Source organism: Channa argus, chromosome 21, assembly GCF_033026475.1.
Source record: "Channa argus isolate prfri chromosome 21, Channa argus male v1.0, whole genome shotgun sequence".
Classification (NCBI taxonomy): Eukaryota; Metazoa; Chordata; class Actinopteri; order Anabantiformes; family Channidae; genus Channa; species Channa argus.
In genome coordinates, this window is record NC_090217.1 from 10,100,550 (window position 1) to 10,127,119 (window position 26,570).

General features: G+C 37.7%; 1 protein-coding gene across 2 annotated transcripts; it reads right to left on the reverse strand.

Moving 5' to 3' along the window:
* Positions 1-211: 211 nt before the first annotated feature.
* On the reverse strand, positions 212-12,851 carry nudt4b (nudix (nucleoside diphosphate linked moiety X)-type motif 4b). Of its 2 annotated transcripts, XM_067490276.1 has the most exons (6): positions 12,390-12,851; positions 11,647-11,774; positions 5,782-5,892; positions 4,589-4,633; positions 4,268-4,355; positions 212-3,443 (listed from the first exon to the last, which is right to left on the reverse strand). In XM_067490276.1, the coding sequence occupies exons 2-6, from the start codon at positions 11,650-11,652 to the stop codon at positions 3,223-3,225; spliced, it is 471 nt and encodes a 156-aa protein (XP_067346377.1). In that variant the 5' UTR covers positions 11,653-11,774; positions 12,390-12,851; the 3' UTR covers positions 212-3,222. The 2 variants fall into 2 exon arrangements, with proteins under 2 accessions (XP_067346377.1, XP_067346376.1); XM_067490275.1 differs by lacking the exon at positions 11,647-11,774.
* Between the last annotated feature and the right edge of the window lie 13,719 nt (positions 12,852-26,570).

Genomic DNA, 26,570 nt, shown 5'->3' on the forward strand with positions numbered 1-26,570 from the left:
TATGCTGCTGTAATTTCATATTGTGCAAATTCTCTAACCCAGAATTGTCAGCCAGTAAATGTTTAACCTTACATTTGCTAATCCCTGCTGAGAATGTGGGATGGGGTGTGAAGAGGTGCACATTTTTACCCTGGGGTAAAAAAGTTACCTCCAAATCTTATAATACCATAAACCGGATGTTGTCTTAAAATGAAAAATCAATTACAGTTCAAATGTTTTTCCCCTTTAATTAAATCTTTTCTCAAAACAATCTTTCCATTCCAGTTCTTCAAATCTGCATCACAATAAATGTTTCTGCGCATAATATTCATCAACAACGATGCTAAGTTTTTAATTTGATTAAAATATCCCAGACACATCCATGTGGCATTAGGGATGTTCAGCAAACAGTCAAGCTGTCCAGATCCACAAAATTAGTCATTTAGTCGATGCTTTTCTCTAGGCTGTCTTACATTTCTGTACTTGAACACATACATTTGCACTGAGAAGGATTCTGATCCTTTATGTCATACTCTACACATAACAGGACCAGGAGGGTGGTGTTTCAGGGCTCACCATCGGGATATTAAGACATAAAACATCAGGAGTTCTGAGTATCATTTAAATGTATGGTAATTCTGATCGCAGTCTGAGATAGTCCTACATGCTCCATTACATTTTAAAGGAATAAATGGAGAAGAGTAAGCACCTAGTAATGATTTAAACAATGGAGGATGCAGTTCATCTCTAAAAACACACACTTATACTTTGACATTACAATTTTGTATAATGCCAAGATGTTTTCCATCTGCATACAAAGACATTTTTGATTTGGCACATATTTTATGTTCATCAGCGCACAATATACACTTACATACACATACTCAGGAGATGAAATGGTCAGGGTCTTTAATTTACCCATCAATCACGGCTGAATTTATGATAGTGTATATAAGACTTTGTAATGGAGTGAAGGCAAAGCATAGTTTTTATAATGAGATAAATCTGTTCTGCATGGGAAGTTTTAAAATGTGAGATGGTTTGACTCCTACAAAACAAGTTAATTACAAGTAGCCTCCAACCCACTTCCTTATCATTACAGTCCTGCCTTCATGGTGATAAGTTGCAGTTTGTTTACTTATTTGAAAAACACACATTTTATCATTTATATTAATATTAATTTTCAAATGTGTCTTTTTAGCTGACCAAAACCGACAAGTTAACTACATGCTATATTTTATTTTTGTATAAAAAGAAAAAAACTAAGTTCTTTATCAAACACCTAGAATGGATGCATTTTATTTAGTCAATCAATTTTTCTGCTCTCCTACAGTAAGAGAACTTATTCTGAAAAGTAACTTATTAAGCTCAACCTAAGGGCTTTAACCAAATGTTTTTAAATTTATTAATTCAACCAAAATCTCTATTTTACACTAAAACACAAACCAACCAACCGTTATATCCTAAAGCTGTGGCATATTTTCACTAGTACAAAAATGATGTACTGTGCATATTTAGTGGGCTTTTCTACATATTCTCCTGCCATTTGTACATTGTTAAAAATATACAAAATATTAAGAGCATTTATACATGTTCATTCAGGTTAAAAACCCATTTTCGGTGATCCTCTTAAAGTTATTTACAAATCTGTGTTACTAGTTATCATTCAGCTGTCGACACAGGATTGAGTGGGTGTCTGTTTTCAGTGAGAACTGATAAATAAGGAGAATAATTAATAATTTGAAAGGTGGCATTTCACCAGAGAATGAGACATTTTGTAGATAGCTATGTTTACAATTCCGTTAGGGTTTTTTTAATTAGCATTTTTAGGGGGGTATTTTTTCCATTAATTGAGAATCCTGAAATGCAACAGGGCCCTGATGTTTTTGAACCATAGATCCATTTTACATCGTCTTAAACCACAAAATCCCAAAATACAAATTTTTAAAAGATGTTAATAAAAAGGAAAAAAAAACATTGCTTCGGAATTCTTTAAAACAGTTAAAATTTAAAAAAGAAATCATATTGTACATAGCAATTCTGTAATTTAGCGATAGTTTTACCAGATTCCCTTTCAGTACCACGAGATACAATAAAACTGCTGTTTAACCAAAGAGCAGGCAATCACCATCACTTTTCATTAAAGGCAAATTATATTAATGTCATAAGGAAATCCATTGACCTGAAAAACTCAACTGACCCCAATCATTGTTCAAGGCAGCACATAATACCTATGGCAAAGCTTTACTTTGCTCCATTAAAAACTTTCACTTTGACAACATGAGAAACACCAAGTGCTTATGAAAAGTATGTAGCTTTACACAACAGACCAGTTTGTCAGATGAGTCAAGGTTAGATGACTCCTGGAAACGTTGGTTGATGTTTAACTATAAAACACTGTAGTATTGTGTCACAGGATGCTGAAAAGCATGATGACTCAGATCCAGTTTTTAGTTTACTGAGGTAGTAACTCACTGACAGCTTTTATCGTGTTTGTTCTCCAGTTCTTGTATTTGTTAATACAAACAGAGTATGTTCACTTTTAGTTTAACGTCAGCATCTATTGTTTTTTAAAAATCATTTTTTAGGAGCAGATTTAATAATTTTTGTCCAATTCGACTAAAAAGTTATTAATAATTACATGGTATAAATAAAATCCTGCATCACATTAAAAATGAAACAGAGAAACCCATCTCTTGACAGGTGTCTTTTGTAAAGTTATATCCATGTAGTATAATATGAGATTTGCTGGGTAGATGAAGTTTTAGGACTAGAAACATTCTTCTCGTGGATATACTTTGGGCTCAATTGCCCTTTTATTGACTAGAAAGAATATCTATTCAACTAAACGCAAATAGAAATGACCATTACTGAAGTAAAATAACCCAAATGCAACATTCATACAAAGTTTCTGTAAGGCAATCCTTCACCAGGTTGTTCAAACCAGCAGAGTTTACAGCTTCTTCATTCCTAAACATCAGCTCACCCGTCTGTTGTTTGCCAGAAAAAGAAAAAGGTTTTTGAGTCAGCCATATCCATAAAGATGTACGCTTTATCAGCTTCTCCTGCTCAGTCACGTAGTCTTTAACACAGTTCTGGTGATGGCTTTGGTCTGTCCTGCAGCTAAGACTATTATACAAATATGAGAACTGAAAGTCTCAAGAGTCATTAAATTCATGCAAGGCTGTACAGACTTTCAGCAAACTGTCCATGCTGGACAGGACTAAAGGTTTGGGTGCAGTTCTATCTGCAAGAGGAGCCCAACACATTCCCCGTCAGGGATGAGGTGGCGGTAGCGCTGTAATGGGGGTAGTTGTCATTTGGTGGTGGGCTAGGGAGAATGGAGTTTCCGTTTGTAGGGGAGCAGCTGAGCTGGAGCTTCCGCAGGTACTCTGCGTGGACAGGTTTGTGGCTCTGCAGCACTTTGATGGCCTCCTCCACTGTAAACCACTCCCGCTTACGGCCTGCAGGGGGAGACAGAGATCAAAGCATGAGTTCCCACATATGATGCAACAATAGCATACTGTAACATATAAATTCTCAATTTTGTATTATGCAGAATATAATAAAAAAAAATAAAGCTAAAAGCAAAGAGACTAGATGCTTATTTCCTTATTATTTCCAGTTGGATTTTAAATCTTATAAAAGCTATTACTTGCGCACTTAGCATTATGCTTAGCATCAATATATTGCTTTCTCTTAACTGAAAAGATAAGTGCCATTTCACTGTAAAAAGTGATATTCAAAAGTATACTGTAACGTAGAACTGGAATATTTTGTAGCTCAGGGGGCAGTATGCATTTCACTGTTATTAAAGCAAAGAAGGACTAATGTTTCACCTGCAGTCAAACAACATTATTATTATTATTAGAATAATGTGTTTTTGCTTGTAGCCATTTGCCAGGGTTTTTATAGAAGTACTTAATAAAGGACATTTAAACAGAGTTAAGTATGAAAGAGACAGGACCTGTTTTGTCGACTCCTTCATTACTAAGAATTTATGCAGTGCAGCAGCTGGAGGAAGCTCTCCACTAACCACCTACAATAATATAAGATCCAGGCTACAGACATCTGTTATATGTTGTGGTGAAGAGCCACTGGAGCTCAGATCAATGGCCTAGATTTATTTCTGTCTGCTGTCACTACAAACCCATAAAGTCTCCATGCAGAACGGTGGCCTCCACATACATAAAGTACACAGTATTTTGTAAACCAGTCCCAAACAGAGCACAGAAACCACAGCAGCCACACATGCAAACATTCATGAGAAGGTGAAGAGAAACTGTACCTATGTTGACAGAGTCTTCCCAGGCCTCCAGGGTTTCTGTCACAGTCAACACATACACATACGTCCGGTGCTTTCGGTCTTGGTTTTGCTTTAGCAATCAGAAGGAGAGTAAATTTAGTATTTGATAAAACTACAAAACCATGAATACACGCTAATTCAACAGCCTCTGTTTCAGGACTGTTGTCATTTTTGCATTTGTGTCAGTTGGCAATTTAACTAATTTATGTGCTTGTGAAAATTAAATTATCATTACAGCATTGCATGCTAAATAAATACAATACTTTTGCAATACACTACACATTACTTGTGTGACAGGCTTACCTCAAATACACCAAGTAGGCGTCCTAGCTTACCCTTCACGCCAGCCTGAGGAAGAAATGAAGAGAAAACATTTTCTCCATTTGACTGTACAGCAAAATCGGCCATAATGATAAATAGGTGGAAATCCATTGAAAAACAGCATCAAAACCACAGAGTGTGCGCTTTCCCAAAACAATGAATATTGCTCATGATGTTTAAAAGTTTTAAAAAAACGCCATGTCCACCTCTTTGAGCTGAACTTAACTGTTACCCTCTGAGACATTCTGAAATAGATGTGCTTGACAAATACTTACTTACACATGAAAATGTTCAGGAAATGTGTCCAGACTGAGATATTTTTAAAGTTCATTTCTGTACTCTGTGCCCCTCACAGTTTCGAAGGAACTGTCTGCTGAGCTCCAACTGTTGTGTCTCTAACGACATCTATATGGAACCATGAAGTATTTAAGACTCGTTTCATGATGTAAAGTCTTCAAAATAATTTTGTAGTTCCTCAAAAACAAGCACCATTTGTAGTTTTTATTAATTTCCCTTTATCTCTAAAGACCCTGGAATAAATCCTAAAAAGGGTTTTATTGCAAAAAGTGATTATGTCTCTTTAATGACAACAAACATGTGTTTTATTAATTCAGATGTGCTTTACAGGATTCAAATTACTGTCAAACATATGACATCTGTCCTTTCCGCTGCTCAGCATACTTCACCAATGTCACTTTGCAACTCTGAGACATCTCACTAGCTGGACTGCAGGGTCTGGAAATGCACAGGAATCCAGCGAAGGGCCAAGTTTAGACCTCTGATGAACACAAGATTCTCAACTGGTGCTACCGGTGGAATGCCACCGGCTCCCCGGCTCCCAAGACACTGGCTTTGTGAAGCTTTAATATTCTCACTCTTCTCTACAGTAGTATACTGAAGCACCCACACAACTAATTTCGAGCCCTTTTTCCTTTCTTTCTTCTTTAAAACAGAAAACAAACACTGGCAATGGCAGGAGAGAGTCGATGTAAACTCCAGTGAGGGATAGATGAGTATTTTGCAAGATTTTGAACAAAGACTAGCAGACTAGAAATATTTTTCTCTAGCTAAAGCGTGTGAACACAAAAATCCAAGATATATCACACCACCCTTCAAAATCATGAGTTTTCAGCAAAAACTGAAATTAAAAAAACAATTTGAATACATTTATTTACCTCCTCAAATACCTCTCGCACAGCGGCGCCACACGGCTCCTCCTCTGGCTCCATCCCCCCTCCGGGGACGATCCATTGGTCTGGATGTCGACTGCTGCTGACCAGCAGAACCTGTCAACAACACAACTTTAGGAAAATATAGAGCAGGTGGTTTTTTACTTAATACTACTAGGACATTCTTCTGCCTCTCAATAGTTAATTTATATTTAAGTCCTCTTTTTATTGGCTTTGATTTTACATACGACACAAACCTTTTGTACTCGGGGCTGAGGACAGACATAATTGCCTTTGCTTTTGCTTTTGCTACTTACTCTTTGTTGTTGCTTAATGACTGCTAACTACCAAAGCCCCCAACAAGTCCCATAAAACATTTACTTCTGACAAATATACAATCTACTGAGTGAATTTAAAAGTATGATCATAAAATAGTTGTTAGGTTATTGTACTGAAACATATCACATACAAACAATTTGTAGCAGTGTTATGAGGCACAGAAAAGTTAGCTTACTAAACAGATAGTGCATTAATTCCAGAAACTTGAATCAAAGCCAGTGTCAAACCAGTTCCTTCACAACATGAAGCCAGCACATAATGAATGCAAAGCTAGGCATGAGTCACTCAGATTCTATCAGTGATCCCTCGCAAACCCTGTGATGGTTTAAATTACACTACAGTTGCAGTGTGCTCTGATATGCACAGACCAGATGCTTCTGTGTCTGTGGTTCCTGACAGCATGCAGTAAGTGACCACAATGGACACAAGTGCACCTGCTTTAAACATTATCACATATGAATGGAGCAATTCAATCTGGGACAGGACATGTCATAATAATACCAACAGCCCATATAAGAAAAACAACAGAATTCATTATGGCCTCTCGTGTGATTTGTTTCTCAATTTCATTTACCATTTTTTTCAGACACAAACATACAAGTAGCTATTGCACTATATGAGCAAATTTGTTCTGTATAGTTTTGTCATGCCAGAAATGATCCTCTAATAAACACCAAGCAGGGAATGTAAAGATACATGCATCTCAGAGAAATGTGTGTTAAGCAGCTCGTGCAACAGATGGTGGCATCTACCTGTGCCACCAATCTAATCATTATATCCTGTAATCTGCCACAGGAGTCAGTCTGTCACTTAATCCTAACTCAGTTTTTGTATATCTTTCCTTCTAAGGGGATTGTGGCTGCAACAAGGGTCAAACAGATTGGATGGCATGTGCTTGCTGTGTTAACAGTGAGCAATGTCTCCTGCTGTCTTCCTCACGTGCCACAACTCACCCAAAGCAGCCACCTGCTTTAATCCAGACAATACAGGTCAGGTTGGAGGGCGGGAGGAGCTGCACAGTACAAATATCAAGTATAAAGATGAGGATTAAGTGTGTGCGCACATTTAATAAACGTCTCCTGCAGATGAAAAGATTTTTTTTAAAAGGCAGCAGGTGTTGATGCCCTTCAACAGGTGCATGACTTCTATGGTGTACAGTAAATGACATGCTAAGAGAAGAGACATTTACAGTAACGGTACTAGTGCAGAATATGACTATCATGTGTATCATATCATGTTTTTTTGTTGTTGTTTTTTTTGTTTTTTTTATGTAGCTGTAAGACTGCTCCTTTCCACAGTTCTCACTGTGTTGGTGTCTTTGTGTTGGGTTGCAGCCAGCGAAGGCTTAAAGGGGATCACTGGTGTAAACGTGTCCAAAGCCAAGTGTGAGATGTATACAAAACAAAATTCACAGTGCTTTTGGGGCTGCAAGGATAAAGCAGACTTCTGCTCTGCTCTGCCATTTTCATCTTTTTTGTTGGAAGAACAAATCTGCGTTTTCCGACACCAGTTATAAAAAACAATCATCCATAAACTGAAATTCAACAATTAACTATAACGATCAGCCACAACATTAACACTTGTGGAGGACAAGGGTCAGCATGGGTACTCTGAGCAGTCTGCAGCTACACAGCCTCATACACAGCAAAATGTGATACTCTGTCTGCAGAGGTGGTAGAAGTACACAAACTGTAAATAAACTGTAAATATTGGCCTAAAAACATTTTCCACTACAAACACCACTTCAGATCTACATTTTACTTAAAGTACAAAAGTAAAAGCACTCCACTCGAACAACATATTATACAATACTGATCATTGTAATTACGATAAAACATGTACAGTAATTACTATAAAGAAGGGTCAAAGATCACAGTTGGTAAAGGTGGAGCAGATGTTTACCACCCACAAAGATACATCATCAAAAAATGAAAATACTTTTGTAAAAACTGATCACTCATCAGTGTATATGCGTTAATGACTTCAAATATACCACCACAGCAAAGTTTAAGTCATTTATACAAGTTAAACATTTATCCATTGGTTTTGACTATGTCAATCTTTTTTTTTTTATTTCTACACTTTTAGCTATTTAAAGGTTTAATCCACCACTTTGCACCATATTTACTGTATATACAGGACTTGAGTCTATGAAACTTTTCGTAAGTCCTGACAAAAGGAAAATTCAGAATTACCTTAAAACCTATAGGCTACAGCTGAAAGTGTGAGAAAACACCAAAACTAAATATGTCAATCTGTCATGATATATAGGTCAGCTGACAGCTGAAGTTGTAGCACAGAAAGCCACCTATTTTTGGAAAGGGGGGGTAGGGTGAAGTAGAAACCCCAAACTACCCTGTATTCCCCAGTGAAATTTACTGTTTTGGAACACATAACACTTCGAAGGAACCAGCAACATACTGTAAATCTCATCTCCATATTGAAATAAAATTGTTGATAAATGTGAGAAACATATCGCATTAGTTGACCTTTCTGTTCTTCAAAAACAATACAAAGTTATACAAGCCTCAAATCCTTTAATTCCTACAATACATGCAATAACAAAAAGCTGGATTGTAAGTGACATAGGAAAAAACAAATGTCATGGTTTAATTGTTAACATTTCTAAATGTGAGGTAAAAATAGTGCCACTGGAAATTAAAACACAGGCCATGACAGCAAGGTCTCTGTCACACTCAGGGACAGCGAGGAATATTCTGGGAGACATAAACACCTCCTTGTCTCTGAGGAGGAACGCCTGTAGCTGTCAAATAAAGAAGGCCCCAAATGCCAGGGCGGGTGCCAGGAGGAGAAAATGATGGAAGATACTGAGGTGCAGAGGCAGAATCAATAATGCTAAGGCAGTAATAATTCCCTGTATTATGCAGGAAATCAACAAATATGAGGAGTTTGATCTGTTTTGGTTTTACATTACAATGTAATATATAGCGCTTTGGAAAAAAGTGCTATATAAGCAACTATTTACAATGGTGCAAGCACACTTAAGAATTTACCAGGACATACCTTGGCCTTGCCTCCCTATGCTTGACATTAATTGGTTTGTGTGGTTGGTGTGCATCTGATGTTGGTGTGTGCTCGGTGGGCAGCATTTTCCTTTCAATTGTTGGATAGATTCATTTTGTTGCCAGTAGATTGGCTATAGCATTATGACTGATACGTTTCTGTAATTAAGTATCTCATGTCTTCCTCTCCTCGAGGGATCCCACAGGTCATATTCAATTCTGTTCAGGTCCTTTAATTCTTCTACTGTTTAAGACTGCCTCACCTAATTGGTGCAGAGATCCGAAACATTAAAAAACTGTTTCAATGCTAGAAAAATTAAAAGAACAAACATGGTTCAATCGCATCCAGTCTGAGACCCCAATCTGGTTATTTGGTTCAAACCAATACACCTTTCACACCTGCTATTTTGATTCATTCAAAAATGAAAAGGCTGAAGGTTGAGATTAAACAGAGTAGGCGTGAAAACGCCTTAAAATTATCTGTAAAGCTGAATCACGCTTCAAACTTGAGTAAATTCTCTGCAATTTGATGAACCACTTCATATAGGTGGTAGAGGGGGGTCAACCAGTGGTCCCTGGTGGTCAATGATGATATTACAGGTAGTCCCAGACTATACACTCAACAACTGTAGAAACAACATTTCTTTCTTATTTCCATTAAATTATGAGAATGTTTTTATGTTCCTTATGTCATTATCCCAAATTTTAAGGGCAAGCTGTTGTAAACCTTTTTGCCAAATTAATGAAAACCATAAAAACATGCTGAAAACTGAAAACCGGTTCCCAGAACCTATGATATGACCTGAAATGTTAGTTCTGTGAACCTTTTCAACCCTAATTAATATAAAATATTGATTTTACAGCCACTTTACTTTTGACTACAACTGGATAATGCCTGAGCATCAACCAGGTGAGAAAATTGTCGTTTCATAGAAGTTGATAAACGGCTTCTGTGAACTAATTTCATCACGTGACTTTGAATGTGCACTTCACAGTACCCAGAAAGAATATTTTAGAACATTTGAATAGAACAATTGATATGTTTTTAAAAAAAACAAAAAAAACACTTGGACTAATGATGATTTCTCCAACTTGTCACTGCCTTATTATGATACTAAAAATAATAAAATAATTAATAGTAAAAGCAGCTCACAAGCTGTGTGGCCCTGCTCAGTTATGACTGCTCTGCACGGTCAGGTTCCCACTTTCTCCTGTTGGGCTTTTAATTGCTGTCATAAAGAACCTTTCCCTGAGGGCTCAGCTTTCTGCTTTCTCCTCGAAAACAAAATGGTCCAGCAGCATATACAGCTCTTATTTCAGCATAGCTGCGTTTCCTGTATCTAGGAACTGACTGTGTGTGTGTGTGTGTGAGGGACGTGTGTTTAAGAAATATTTGATAATACAAAGGTCTTTATCTCCAGCTCCAGCTATTTTCTCCAAAAACTGGTCAAGACCAGATTGATCATGACCAGATCAGTTCTTTAACTTCAAGCTTGGTTAACCCCGTGACGTGCCTGAAAACTACAAGAGTGTCTGTCACACCTACACACTCCTGCTGTCACAATATTCTCAGAATGTTCTTTTCCTGTAATTACAGGTTATAAGAATTGAATCACAGTGTACAAACCAGTTCCTTGAAATACAGGAAGGTGTCAAGTACACTTCAGACATAACTATGACATAACCTCTGCACATGTGTAATTGGTGTATATGATTGTGTCTGTAAAGCTTCTGTGTGTTGTATAGTCAAACAGAGGGCCAAGCCAGGGCACTCTGTGCCTGTCTAAGGACACCACGCTGGATAATTTTCACTGTAGATTGTGTAACCATTTGTTTATGCCACGCTCAAAGACAAGGCTAAATTTAGACATGCATGAATATGCCACAATAACAGAGATATGTCCCTCAGTTTTGGACCTACAGTCAGGTTTGTAAGTATTAATACAGAGACCGAATTTTTATATTGCTGACTCTATGTGATCGCAGAGGATCTGAAATCAAACAATCAAGATGTGCTTAAAGTGTACACCGTAAGCTTTGAATTAAAGTTTTTTTTAACTACTATATAAACAATTTTTTACACAGTTTTGAATTTTAACGTATAAGAAGTAAGTGTTTGAATTAATATGATCAGTTGCACATCCTTTGTTGTCAATAAAGAAAGGTAGAATAAAAGAGCTATTAATTTTGTCAGCTCTATAAGAAATGGGTCTCAGTTTTTTTTATTTTTTTTTGGGGGGGGGGGTTCCTGTTTATATAGGTTTGATGCACTGTATGTAAAAATCCAAAAAGTGTTACCCAAGACAACCGTCACAAAACTCAACAATTAGAAAGTAGCTCAGAAGTTCATGTAATAGCTTAATATATTGGTAATATTATAGCTTATGTATTTTTAACAAGCTTTGGGTTGGAAAACGGCTATGGAAATCCCTTCTGAATAGGTCTACTGTATTGCATATCAAGGCGAAGTGTCTTTTTAAGGCACAACAATACAAGTCTGTCAGCTCACATCCATTATTTACTGAGTGAAGGCTCCTTTAAATCCTCATCCTCGGGATTTCTACGCAGCTGCTCGCTCCAGGCCGGCGGGATGCAGCACAGTCATGAATGCTCGCTGCCTATTCATGGAGGCTGACCCTGTCGGGGAAATTTGACGGACATGTTTAGTAAGAGATGTGCGCCACATAATCTTAGAAGCTCACCCAACACGGGCCGGTGTTAAAGCCGCTATTATAAGAAACGTGCGACAGAGCGCCTCGCCCCCTGTGTGTTAGGTGCTTCAAGCTAGCAGGAAGCTAACCGGAAGCAGAACAAATGAGCCTTCAAATTAAGAGTTGTGTGTCAGGCGAATGTTGAGTTTTCAAGGAGTGATCTCAGACGGGGACTTTATTTAGAAAGTCGCGACCGTTAGCCGTGTGTTGCTAGTCCAAGTTACCTCGACAACTGTCATTTTTTGTCTTTTCCTCCTCGTCCAAACTAGCCCAAACTGGATGGCCCGAGGCGCATCGGCAATTACAACAGCAACTGTCACAGCACGAAAACACAAACTGACAGAAGCTGAAGGACAGTGTGTAAAATGTGGCCAGAAATCAAACACCATGTGAATTATTAAAGGATGTTGTTGGTATTACTAAAAATTGACGCTGTGCAGACTGAATGACTGGGTGCAGGCAGGGGATGACTAGGCCACAAAGTCATGTACAACCGCTGTGTGTGTGGTTGTAAATAACGCTACACTGCGGGGTTTCTTACCTCCTCCTCACGCTCATTCTTAAAGCACAGACATGCTGCTCGTTTCTTGAAGCCCTCGCCATCGTATGTCCTGGTCTGGTTAGGTTTGAGTTTCATCCTGGTTTTACCTTCAGATAGAACCGGCAAAAGCAGAGGGAGGTGCGACGAGTTAACGACGGAGCTGCCACATCGTTGCTGCTCTCTGCATCCGACGGTCTGAGGATGAGGTGGAGTTGGGGGTGGGTGGGGGGGGAGTTGCTGCTGGAGAGCCCCCAAGTTGCCCGTCAGATCCTCCTTGGATTTGCGTTTTCCTCAGAAAGCCAGTGCGTCTGGAAAAATATGTGCAAGTCCAAGCTCCAGATGCTGCCTGCGATTTTCTGTCGGTGGTGTGTGTATGTGCAGTCCCGCAGGCAGAGATCTTAAGTAGACTACAGCCTACACAGCACAGCCCTCCTCTGGATCCATTTGCGCATGGCGGCTGACTCGGTACAATGAACGGGCGAGAGTGGAGTTTAGCATATCTGGATCCTCCTCTGAGGCAGGAATCAGCGCATTGGACGGACCGGCCTCAGTGGGTGGGACCACTGCTTTGGTCAAAACCGTGTTTAAGAAACCAGCTTGCGCTAATTCCACCACTCTAGTGCTGCAGTGATTGGGGCTCTTAGGGCCAATTCGACAGCTAGACCTGTGCTGCATGTCCACTAGCTATTGGAGAGAATGAACGTATCAATTAGCACTTTTGTGTGTTAGGCAATACACACAACATACTTGCCTGTTAAAATCAAACGTTGTATATTCATAATCCTACTGTTGTACTGTGTATAGACAGCTCAAAATGTGATGCTACAACAACTACTATATTAATCCCTTTACTGATTTTTTTATACTCCTAAACTCTTAGTACTTATGTATAATAAACTGTTATCACTGTTGATCCTTTTCCCACTGCATCTTTTTTACTGGCACCAGTTGTACATACTGTTCAATCTTTAATTGTCATTTTTATGTTTTTTCCATATTCATAAAATTCTTCATGGAATTTTGGTACACTTTACTTCCCAACATGAATGTTTTTATATAGTTTCAGAGTCTTCCCCACTCTAACAGAATTTATTTATTTTTTGTTTGTGAAACTTTTTTAAATTTGTATAAATTTATAACAAATGTATATATAACTTAATGTCCACTATAGCCTTGATTGTTTTTGTTTTTGTTTTTTGGTGCATACAGTACAAAACCTGCAAATTTAATAAAACTATTTTAAAAATGACAATTATTATTAGTAAAAATGTGCTTCTCACTGTGAGTCCCAGGTTTATTGTGGCCAATGTAAAGGGGAACAAAAAGCAGGGCAAATAAAGTTTGGAGTAAAAATCATTTTTCAAAATACAACAATATATATATAGTTTCTGGATGAAGAACACAAATGAACATTGTGCATTTTAGTCTGATTGTTAAAGTTTTCATAACATCTCACTGTATCTGGTCCCTCACAAATAACAAATTCGCCATAATATGTATGAATATGAGTGATTTTCGAATTATGTCTATCTGCTACAGTCTCAGAGTCTTGTTCCTGGTTTCCTATTTTGACAAAATGTGCACAGGATCACGTACTAATCTTTCATAGTTCATAGCGCAGTCACATTGAATCCACTGTGTTGAGAAATCAAACACAACTCCCATTTTTTTAGGAATTTACATCATAACTGAGGTCATTTTCTGGTCCAATCAGCATGAAAACAGGGGAATGGGTATTTACACAATCATTAAAGCACATGTTCAAAAGTATTTTGACTAAAGTATTTGTTAGTATTAGTTTTGTTAAAGTTTATGTGTTTAAACTTGAGGTCAGAGGTCATCATGTTGTAATACACCTGATAGAGGTGGAGTTGTAAATGTGAATAAGAGCCACTCATCACTGCTCCTCCTGACACAACACAAAAAGTAAGATCAAATCACTTCTGCTGAGACACTCCAATGATTCATGTTAAATCATGTTTTTATAATATCACTTGTTGCTGCCACAGGATAGCCAAATAATCAGCGGATAATAAAATTACTATTTAACGGTGAGTAGTGTGTAGCATGTGATGATGTCACATCTATGTCCAGGTACTTTAACATCTTTCTTCACCCTCAATTCACCTTTGATCTGCAGGCTTCGCATGTCGCAACTTCCCAGATAACAGCAAGTGGCCTCTAGGAGACACAAAAACTGATCATAGAATGAGATTGACCAAAGCTGGTCAAAGAGTGGGACAATCCACTCATTTGTGAACGTAAACAAGTCTTGTTGCTGGTAATTCTTTATCTTCTGGGACTATACACCTTTGGGGGGTCGTAAATAACATTCCACAAAAACATTTCAACACATGTATTATTGTTCTGAATTGTCCATTGTTGTCTTATTGTGAAGTCTTCCTGCAGAACACCTCCAATAATTACGTTGTTTGTAGTCATATATTTTTTACTGTATGTTTTTGGTTATGTTCTATTTGTACTTGTTGTAACATAATAATAATAATAATAATAATAATAATAATAATAATAATAATAATAATAATAATAATAATAATAATAATAATAATAATAATAATAATAATATAATTATGTTATATAGTTGATCCTTCCACCACCTTGATCCACACTAATGTTACTGGTTGCCATGACATTAATGGTCCTCAGAGGATGAATTCTAATGAATCTATTGATCTCCTGTTTAGTGCTAATCAGCAAATGTAAGCTCGCTCAATAACATGTAAAATTGTGGTTTGTGAGTGTACCAACAATAGCAATAATCTCATCACACCACCAGGCCTAAGTGAAGCTTCACAAAGCTGGTAGCATTCATTGTTCTCTTATGTGCAGTGATTCGAATATTTTCATTTACTGACAACAGCAGAAGTTGTTTGCAGATTGCTTAACTAACTGATGAGCTCACTGACTCAACCAAGCTGTGATAAAAGGTCCCCACACATCAACTCTAAAAAACTCTTCTTCACTAATAACCCTTATTGGCTGCACACATATTCCAATAACTGCTCTGCAAATACCCTAGAAAATATTACATGCACAAGTCATGTTATTATTTTAACAGTGATCGTCAGCTGCAGCTGACAAACCCAACAGCCTGCATGCAGGTTATTGTGTCACTGGAAATCCTGCAGCATCATCATCTTGTTTTAGTAGGGTTATACGGGCATTACACCAATGTGACACGGATATAGCATGTATTATTTAGCTATATATAGTATTATATAGCACACGAGTTCATTCATTCTGCTTCTTTCCATAGTTAAAATACATAAAATAACATTAGTTTTTGGAGTTTAATATGCAGATATTCAAAACGACAGGCATCCACATAATGCAAATTGAGAAAGGGAGCAAATAATTGAAAGAAAAAACATTTCTTGATATGGGGTTACATAACAACTATAAATCAAAAAAAAAATACTGTATATGTGGATGGGGCTGTATCCATTTGGATTAAGAGGTAAATACAAAAGTGCGCGAACATATCAGATTATATGTGAGTTTGGACATACTGACAGATTACTAGAGAATTAGAATATTTTTAGAAATTGTAGCTTGATGCAGTCCTATCAGGGTTATGCATGGAAGGATTTTATTATGGACTAAAATTAGAACGTAACCCAGTGAACCCAATCTTGCTCCCAATTATAACAACAGATGCTCAGTCTTGTTATCATCTTAGAGGGAAATAAATCTTTCTCTCATCAAACTTCTTCAAGTGATATATCATCATCTTGCATCGCAAATGAAGGTAATTAAGTTTCCCCCCACACACCCTCTTTAGCCAAAGTGTAAAGGGAATAGAGGGATCCAGTTTCTCCTGGCTCACATTGAGACAGATGGAGGGTTGAAGGAGTTAGAACTGAATGTCTGCATATCACTGTCACTGTCTTTATCCAGAGAGTCAGAGGACACCTGCTTTCTGACAACAGGGTGACCTCAAACTACACATAGTAACACAGGAAAACATTCACACACACACACGCACACACCCACACACACATACATACACACACACATATAGAGAGAGCCTAATCTGCCTTTTCATTTGCTTGTGATCCAGTTAGCGTTTGCAGCCAGCTGTGATTACGCTGAATCCTGAGCTTATTAGCTCCCTTGCAAGTCTCTTCTTTGACCTCAGCGCCAAGCCTTCAGACATGAGGCATGTGAGACAATGGCTACCTGCCAGACAGTAAAAATTAGAGCCACAAAGCTGAAACGCCTTCCAACACAAAAAGATGTGTTCCTAATGATAATGATGCCTCATTCATTCCCTTCTAAAGTTAGTTCATGGATAATCACGCAGTAGCCATCAGGCTAATTTGAGATCGGACCATCTGTTATGCTGTTGGCGTCCATTATTACACACTAAATTTAAAATATAGCTTTAGAAAAGTCATCCTTTCCTTCCAGTGGTAAATAAAATAGAACAATTGTTTGCAGGTGAATGTCATGCAATGATGAAGTGAGCTGCTGACAGCCAGCCAAGGCTGCTCAATATCTGCATAGTTTTGACCTTATTATGTAAAGTGTCTTGAGCGGACTTTGTTGTAAATTGGTGCTATGTAAATAAATTTGAATTGAATTAAATTAAGATGGATGTGAGGCCGGAATGCCTCTGCAGATGGAATGGTGCCTATTATAAACCTGCATCTCCACCAAGTTAGTAACAGAGACCTCAGAAAACCTTCTGTTTTGTCCTGAAACAATCAAAGCTTCAGTTTCAGAGTTAAATATTTGTAACTTTTCAACTTTATTGCCACTCTCTAGTTGCTAATGGCTAAATAAGTGGTGGTCTTGATCCAAAATTAGAACGCTATAAATTAGCCACTGTAAATTAAAAATAAATATTTTTGAACATATGTGGTAAAACATTTTGATGGTGACAGCAATGGGAAGTCACATTGGAAATGATATCTTCATGTTGATTACATCATTAAGCAGAGCAGACTGAGTGCAGTGCTTTATACATCTGGGACCTTAAATGGCAGAGAGCCTCAGTCAAATTATCATAAAAGGTCTGTATAATTAAATTCTGGGTGAATTTTAAAATGAATGATTGTAGCCTGTGTGTTTAATTAATGTTGTGGGTCAGGTTTGGATTTGATTTAGAGACAATTATGAATGATGGGTTGGCTTCAGATAATTGGACTTGTGCAGGACTTCTTGTGAGCATTGCACATAGGTACGTAACCAGAACACAGAAAGATTGTGTTAATTTAATATTCAGTTTTATTGTTGCTACCTACTATGACTTGCTACTTGACTTTGAGTTGCTCAGGCAGCGCAAATACACACTTTAAAATGAGTACTGAGTACAGTTGCTTTTGCATGGAGATCTGTAAGACACCTTTTCCAGTCTGTGCCCCATGAGGTCACAGTGGAAAACAACTCACATCAACATCTCTCTTAACAGTTTATATAACAGAATAAATACAGGTCTCAAGGCTAAAGATGCAAAAAGGACAGTAACTTGGTTGTGAGAGCTGAAGGACACAATGGATGCTTGTTGGTGCACATTAAAGCCTGTTATTATGATAGCTGAACATAAAATAGACTCAACATAGGTAAACATCACTTAGGGATGGATTGCTCGGCGTAATCAGCAGAGAGAGAGCAATATAGGGTGGGGTTGTAGCTTTTATTTTTGTCTGAAGATGAATTTAAAAAGACAATATAACATGATTAATATACGTCTAAATAATTTTTGAAGTTCTAAAGAAATCACATTGAGAGTGCAAAGCTTCATAAATAATAAAGACTTTACTATGTAATGCTAGACTTAAGTACAACTGTTGGGGACTGTTGAGGCTACATGCGGGTAAATGTTTCTCTCACAATGATGCCTCTGTCTCCTTGAGGTAGTACAAAGACTCAGACACTCTGTAATCATGTGAACATTAGGCTTTACGGGGCATAAACAAACCTAGACAGTGACAGTGCGATGTCCAGAATGTGGGAAAGTAGTCTGAAACAAATCCCCCACAGCGATGATAACACCCAGGCTGAAAAAGTTGTCAAAAAGAAGCAGGTTAAAACGAAAAAAAGTCACTGTGGTGAGGCCTGTGGCAGTGGCGAAGAACAGGAAATCAAACGTCCAGACATACCTTAAAAGTACGATCAAAGCATGTGCTTTGCTCAAGACATTTAAAGGACTAAGCTTCATGTCTCATGGTGATTGATACCGCACTGCCCCACTAAAATAATTTAAACGAAAACACTGACTTTATCTGTTTTTGTCCGAGGCAACATACACCAGTGACAAAAATAAAATGTTTTCCTTAAGAGAGCATCATCAGTTCTATTGACACAAGCCACAAAAAAACAATGAGTCACTACAGGCCAGCAGTCAGCCATGATTGTGTTCAGTAATATGTGATCTGACAGGCTTTGCTTTGTTTTGAATCTGAACTCACAGTAAAATAGGTCGTTGAATGTGTGTTCTTCAAATACCTACTCTATTCCCTGCCCTTGGGCAGACCTGTCATTGCCTCCGTGCTGTCATATTGTCATAGACTGATCCATCTGTAGATGGACAACGTAGACTCAAACATTGTAATGTAGGATATTCTACATTTAAAGCTTAGTGCTGGTCTTGGAGAATAAATAAAGAACACTCTGCATGTTTTCCATATATAAGATTATTCTTGTCTTCCATACTATGACCTGGGCTCTAGTTATCTTATAGTTTTTATTTCCTGGAGTTGCTACCAGAACATTTGTCAGTATCCTCATTGCAGAGTTTTCTGTTTGTAGCTTTGTCACTTCTACATAAATTCTGCCACCGTTTGGTATGTTCCACAGTTTTTTCCTCATTGTTTCTCAGAGGCTCTGAGCTTACACAGCATATTGTTTTCTGCTTGTCAGATTAAAATGTCATCTCTTCACATCCCAGACAGTGGTCATAAAACTGCCTCACTGGTTCCGCGAGTTTCAAAGTTCGCCACTAAAAATAGTTTGCAGTTCTTGACCTTCTAAGACCTTTTAATGTAATGATTTGGAACACCTCTCATTGCAGTATTAGTGATCCACAGCGCAGCCCAGCACTATGCAATTTGACAGTATTGTTAATTTTAAATAACCTTTCCTTATCTTTAACAAATGCCCTTTATAAATACACACACATACACATAGGTAATTTTTTATCACAGTTACAGTAAGTACATTGCATGGTTTTCATACAACTATTTATCACTACAGCAAATTCCTCCCTGTGCAGATATTTTCTATATGTCTGCTGTCTAAAATATGTAATGGGGAGTGACATCATTGTCTTGAGAAAAAAAAATAGTCCTAAGTCATATGATTCATCTTTGCTGTGGCTGTTTGCTGGTACATGGCAACTACTGTGAATTAGGTCACATTAAGTACTGTTATAAATATGTGTTGCATGTGCCAGTGTAATCACACTAAAGCTGAGGAAGGTATAATCATAAGAATGACCTGATAATACACTGATTCTGTGGGTATCACAGCATCTCTGCCAGACGGTGTCCAGGAAACAGGGTTAAGGTGCATGTGAAAATCTGTTACCACCTCACAGGGCAATACTTGAACTTTGTCTGCAGTTCTACAAAGTAAATCCACCTAAGCTTACATCCCTGCCAACAGCAAATGTTTCTCTCTTTAGTAAGGCTGATTAGAAGCTGAGAGGGGAAGTGTGTTTTGGTGAAAAATCCAAGAAAGATGAAGGGTTGCTTTTCCCAAATAATCTTAAACAAATTACAAAAATACAGCAGATGACTGAGGTTCTAACTAAATGAAGGGTTGAACCTTTACAAAAGCAATTGGGTTCTTTGAATTTTTTTTAGATGTTGAATGAGATAATAAATGTTTTGCTAATTATTTTAGCATAAACTTGCACAGCCTCCTTTATGCCTGCTTTGTTACCTTTGACTCATCCCACCTACCTTATCTCTGTTGATTAAATTCTTGGTTGGTTGTCTGGGTGCAACATGAAACATACAGTGGAACTGATCACTCAAGGTGGGTTATTAGTTATGACTAAGCTGAAAAGATTAGTCAGTAACAGTTAAATAATGAGCAACTATGATAATCAATAAATTGTTTGCAGTCAGCCAAAAGCTCAGTGAGGCTAAATACAGTGGTGCTTCAAATGAAAGGTTAACATTACTGTGCTATAAGTTGATATTTAGCATTTGTACTTTTGTATGTGCTCAAAGATAACAAATGTATAATTAACCTTTATTTAGAAGGCATTTTGTCACCTTCCATGGTCATTGTGAAAGTTTAGGGGCATTAAAAACCAGTGTTTCTGATATTTTATACAACCTAATTCCAAAAAAGTTGGGACGATGTGTAAAATGTAAAAAAAGAACAGAATGCAATGATTTACAATCTCATCAAACCATGTTTTATTCATAATAGAACATAAAAAACATATCAGATGTTGAAACTCAGAAATTTTACCATTTCATGGAAAATATTCGCTTATTTTGAATTCAATGGCAGCAACACATCTCAAGTTGGAACAGGGTGATGTTTACCACTGTGTGGCATCGCCACCCCTTTTAAAAACTGTCTGGGAAGTGAGGAGACTTTAGGAGAGGTATGTTGTCCCCTTCTTGTCAGACGCAGGATTCTAGCTGCTCAACAGTCCTGGGCCTTTGCCAGACTTATTATTTCATGATGTGCCAAATGCTTTCTATTGGTGAAAGATCTGGACTGCGACAGGTCAGTTCAGCACCTGGACTCTTCTCCTGCAAAGTCATGCTGTTATGATGGATGCAGTGTGTGGTTTAACATTGTCTTGCTGAAATTTGCGAGACCTTCAGCATTGGTGGTGGCTTTCCAAATGTGTAAGTTGCATACGCCATAGGCACTAATGCACTTCCACACCATCAGAGATGCAGGCTTTTGAACTGTCTGGGGGTAACAAGCTGGATGGTCCTTCCTCCATGGTTTTCAAAAAGAATTTAAAATTGTGATTAATCTGACCACAGAAGAGTTTTCCATTTGCGTTTCCATTTGTAATGAGCTTTGGCCTAGAAATCAGAGCAGCGTTTCTGGATCCTATTCACATATAGCTTCTTCTTTGCATGATACAGCTTTTATTATTATTATTATAACTAACGTTTGTGGACAGTGATTTCTGGAAGTGTTCCTGAGCCCATGCAGTGATGTCAAGTAGGGAATGATGCCTGTTTTTAATGCAGTGCTGCCTGAGGGCCCAAAGATCACATGTATTCGGACTTGTCCTTTGCACACAGGAGATTCCTCCTGATTCTCTGAATCTTTTAATTATATTATATACTGTAGACAATTTTACGTTGAGGAACATTTTTCTGAAATTGTTCCACGATTTTTAGAAGCAGTTTGTCATAGATTGAATTCTGTTCTTATGTACGTTTTACACATCTTCTCAACTTTTTGGGAATTGGGGTTGTACGCCAACTGGTTGTTTAAGAAAATAAATGATAAATTAATGACATGTCAATTTTGGAACTTTGCATCATCCAAAACACGATTCAATGTTTCACAGGAGCTGAAATGCTGAAATGTGTTATTGGATATTAGATATTCGTCCTAGTGATGGGTTAGTCTTAATCTATCTAGTGTGTTAATCTAACCTGTCCATGGAAACCTACTCACTCAAAAGACAAAGCAAATTGAACCCTGATTGAACATGTCATTGATAAGCACTGTCAGCAACAGCATATTGGAGACTGACTCCCTGTGAAACAGTAACATGTTACTTATCTGTGTATACAATAGCTTTATTTCAAATCTGGGTGTTGGTTTACTTGCTCAGGCTCCATAAAGTCAAGAAGTTAATTATTTACATTTAACGCTGTTGGGTGAGGCTACCACTGTCTCTGTAATGGCTGCAGGTATAGTGAGTGTGTGTGTGTCTTGTCAACAGCTGATGGGATCAGTGCTCATTCATAATCATTCCCACAAAAAGATTAGGCCCCCAGGCCCAGACACAGTAAAAAAGGTATGAGGAGGGTAATGGATCAGTTAAAATACAACAACCTTTAAAAGCATTTGGTTATTTCACTTTAAAAAAATAAGTGAGTTTAAAACTCCTGCTACTTAGAGTGGTAGCAATGCATATGTATTTTTTATTTTTATTTTTTTGTCCTTTTGGCTTATCCCATGAGTTCAGATTATTGTCCGCATGTTGATTTGGCACAGTTTTTAGGCCGGATGCCCTTCCTGACACAACCCTCCCCAATTTCTATAGGGTTTGGACTGGCACTGCACAGCTGGGGCTGTTAGGGGTTTAATGTCTTGCCCAGACACTTATATACCCGGGATCAGGGACTAAACCACTGACCCTGTGGTCCTTGGACGACTGCCTTACCAACTTATCTACATATGCATATGTCTCGTTCACATTCACACACACTCATGACAACTATTTCCAGTCTTTACCCACTGGGGAAGATGATAGCATGTGATTAAAGGTTCAGATGTTGAAGGGATGTTTCTCAACTGCTGTTTTCATAGTTTAAAATTAGCTTCACCAAGACAATAATTTTCGTAGAAATGTCTCATCTCTAATTTTCATTCAACAAATTAAGCACTTTTCCCCCCATTATTATTAGAAACCGTCCTTTACCTATCAAAGTCCTGACACTGAGAATGAGACCCAGTTCAGTCCAGAAACCTGCTGTGGACAAAGACGGGATCCCTGTTTGGCTGGTTGAGTTTCATTTATACGCATGAGAGACTAACAAGGATGATTACATAACGTTAGGTGTCAACAGGTGAGAGGCTTCTGACTGCAGTCCTGCTCTATCTGCAGTGGGACAGAAAGGGGAGGAGAGGAGAGAGAAATAGGAGAAGAGGAAAAAAGAAAAGGAAATGAGAGGCAAAGCAAAAGGAAAAGACGAGGGAAAGGAATGAGGAGAGGACAAAAAAAGAGGGAAAGGAAAAGGGGTGAGACAAAGGAGAAAACAGAACCTGGAAAAGAGGCAAATGGGAAGAATATAGGAGAAAAAGAAAAAAAAGTTGAGACATGAATTAATGAGGAAAGAGGAGAAAAAGAAAGAAAGAAGAGGGGGAAAAATGAGAGAAAGGGAAGATAGAGAGAAAATTGGTGGAAAAGAAGGGGGTGAAGGAAGATAGAGAAGGAAATGTAAAGGGGAAATTAGAGGAAGGAAAGAATGAATGGAGTGACACAAAACTAGATAAGGAAAATAAAATTAATCTGTGGAGTGAAGGAATAAAGTGAAGGAGCAGGTGAAATGGGAAAAGGAGAAGAGAGAAGACCAGAACACACACACTCACACACACACTCATAACAAATTACCACATGCTCTCCACCCAGAAAACTGCAGCATTTCCCAACACTACTGACCAGCACGGGTGTGATATTACAAATTACTGCTGATCCCGAAGTCACACGACAGCCAAAACAGGATGTTTGTCGTAACCTGTCGGTGCAACGTCACCACGTCATCACTATGTGATGAGAATGTTTTCACCGGCGGTCAGCAATCACACGAAGAGATGATCTGCCCTGTGAGAGGAGCGGGGCTATGTTTAGGATGCAGCTCCATGTCATCTGTGGCCATAATCACTACGGCATATTGTCATGTGCCTACATGATACATTACACCAATTCATGTTGCTGGTAACAAATATGTGAAAGGACTATGTATTTACAGTGTCCAAGATGACATGTCCTGCTCTGCAAAGCTATAAAACCTCTTTTCTTTTCTATATCAGAATTCTCATTTCCATAGACCACCCTAAGAGGAGCAGCTATTTCAACAGGAGGGCAGTGAAAATGGAGAACAGTTTTCTTCTTGATTGACAGAAAGGTGTTACAATATGAGAGGAAATTCTTAAAATATTCAATTCAAGGAGCGAGAAAAAAATCAACACCAGACTCAACAACACCAGAGAAAAAAAAAGGCCATGTTAACATTTCTCTAGCTGTAGTACTAGAGCTAAATGCTAATACTATAATTGGGTACCAACGTTTGCATCCTCTTATTTTAAAAAGGCAAAAAGCATGAAAAAAACAAATTTTCATCCAAATAAGATCTAATCCACATTCAGCTAATACAAATGATGATAATACAAATTCATTTTTAGATTAATTAACCTAGGGGGATGTATTTTTTATTAGTAATAATTAAATTTGCAATATTGTTATTGTGCTAGGTTTGGGGATAATCTTGCAACTCCTTAAATGCTATTTCAACATCTCATGGATTGTGTTATTAGCGATGTTGGAAAATGTGGAAGTCTACACTTTTAAATATCATAAGCATAAGCTCAAATTTTGTATGATCCAGGCCTACTGAGTATATTACTTATCGGTGCTTTACAAGAAACTACATACATTAATAAGAATCAAATGTTTTTTTTAAACCAGTTATAGTGTGCTATAAACTATTTCTTGATTATTTAGATGCTGCTTATTAATCCTGACTGGGACACTGATACGAGGCCTAAATCTGTATTTGATTGATATTAGTCAATCAGTAATCTGCATTCCATTAAATAGTATTTTACAGCCAAATGTTATTTAAAAAGATATTTTAAACAACTATAATCCTGAAATGGTGGCAAGTATTTAAAAATGGCAATGAAGTAAAACTTTAGATATCTCAGGAAGCTTTTTATTTTAGTGTAAAATGTTTCTCCTCTGCCTCTTGTTTAATGGTCATTCTGCTCACTGAAACGATGTCTGAGATCTGTTAATGTTTTGTCAGGTATTCTAGATAGTGAAGGTGAAAATGTTTCTTGAAATTCCACTCAAACAGTGGCTGCATACCAACACAAATGACTCAGAGTTGCCATATGAACCAAACAGTGATCATACACTATGAAATCATTGTTTCTGGTGAGGGAATGTGGAAGATACGAGATTCTAAGACAGGTGCCTCTGCCAGGACGGCGAGACACTGCAGTGAAGCCAACCAAGAAGTACTCTAATTAAAAATTGGGTTTAAGATTGTATTTTGTATATGACCAATCAGTTTAAGGCACAACCCATCCCACTGACTAAATTTGAATTTAGATTTGAAAGATTATATATTAACTACAATCATAAAAAAAGAAAATAAAACTGTTATTTTTATGAGGTACCTCAGTTAAAGCAACCTAAAGATGAAGCTGTGAGCTTCAGCTAATCTTAACTGCAGCACCATCTTGTGAAATCGTATGGAACAACAGTAAAAACGAGCCTGAGCAGCCCAGGAGTCACCATAATGCCTGTACTGAGCTGATCGAACAGAGCCACTGCTTACAGAATTATATTTACCTGTTTATCAAAGCAAAGAGTGGCTCCCCTACATATAACACTAGCATGGATCAAAATCCCTGAAATGGCAACTTTACTTTGAGAAACAAGCAGGGCAGTGATCCCTGACTTATGTGACCTTTTCTGACTTGGCCTTGACAAAAGCAGTGTCAGCTGACTGGACAGAGGCCTGCTCATTACATTGAGGCCTTTCTGTTTATCCTTTTTCATATGACTAAATAAAAGCTCAAGTGTACATGAGAAAAGGTGGGGTCTCAACTTCTAGATCTAATTTGATTTTACAGCTGGATAACATTTTTACATCAAACCCTTTTGAATCTGAGCAATTTGAATAAAGACATTAAAATATTGGAAAGTTGAATTTGCGATCTTCAAAGCTTAAAGCTAATTTGAGAATTAAGTATTTGCTTCCATATATCACAAGTCTTTATGGCCACCCACTGGAAATGTTTTTGTATTTATGTCTATGTCTTACGTGTTATACCTATGTCTTTCCCCTGATATCTGACTTATGTAAACCTGTGGACAACTGTAGCTTTGGCTGGAATGAGCATCTGCAGACAGCACCATGTATTTGCTGACTTGTGAATCCATAAATCATTTAATCTCTGAGACACAGGCTGTGCTCTCCTTTCTGTGACTCACACATCCCTTTAAATCAATTCGTCTCTTTGCTGGACATGAGTGGTCAAACCTAACAAGGTTTTGTTAGTGTGTGTTCCAGAGTCGCTTTACATCAGTCCATATCCCTGCCAACTTTGTATGCTTTTGGTCAGATTAAAGTTTAGTATAAAGTATTCTAATGTTTAGTATCTAATTAAAGTTTAAGAGATGCATAAAATAATGAAATTGATTGCATGGTCAGTCTCCAGAAACCAATCATCACAAATTCCACACAACAAAACCAGACAAGCCTGTGC

What these genes read in the sequence shown, in the direction of transcription:
- nudt4b (XM_067490275.1), bottom strand. Translation starts at nt 12,485, where the DNA reads ATGAAACTCAAACCTAACCAGACCAGGACATACGATGGCGAGGGCTTC. An exon ending in GCCTACTTGGTGTATTTGAG is followed by an intron (nt 4,356 to 4,588) that starts GTAAGCCTGTCA and finishes TGATTGCTAAAG; the next exon opens with CAAAACCAAGACCGAAAGCA. An exon ending in GGAAGACTCTGTCAACATAG is followed by an intron (nt 3,444 to 4,267) that starts GTACAGTTTCTC and finishes CTCCCCCTGCAG; the next exon opens with GCCGTAAGCGGGAGTGGTTT.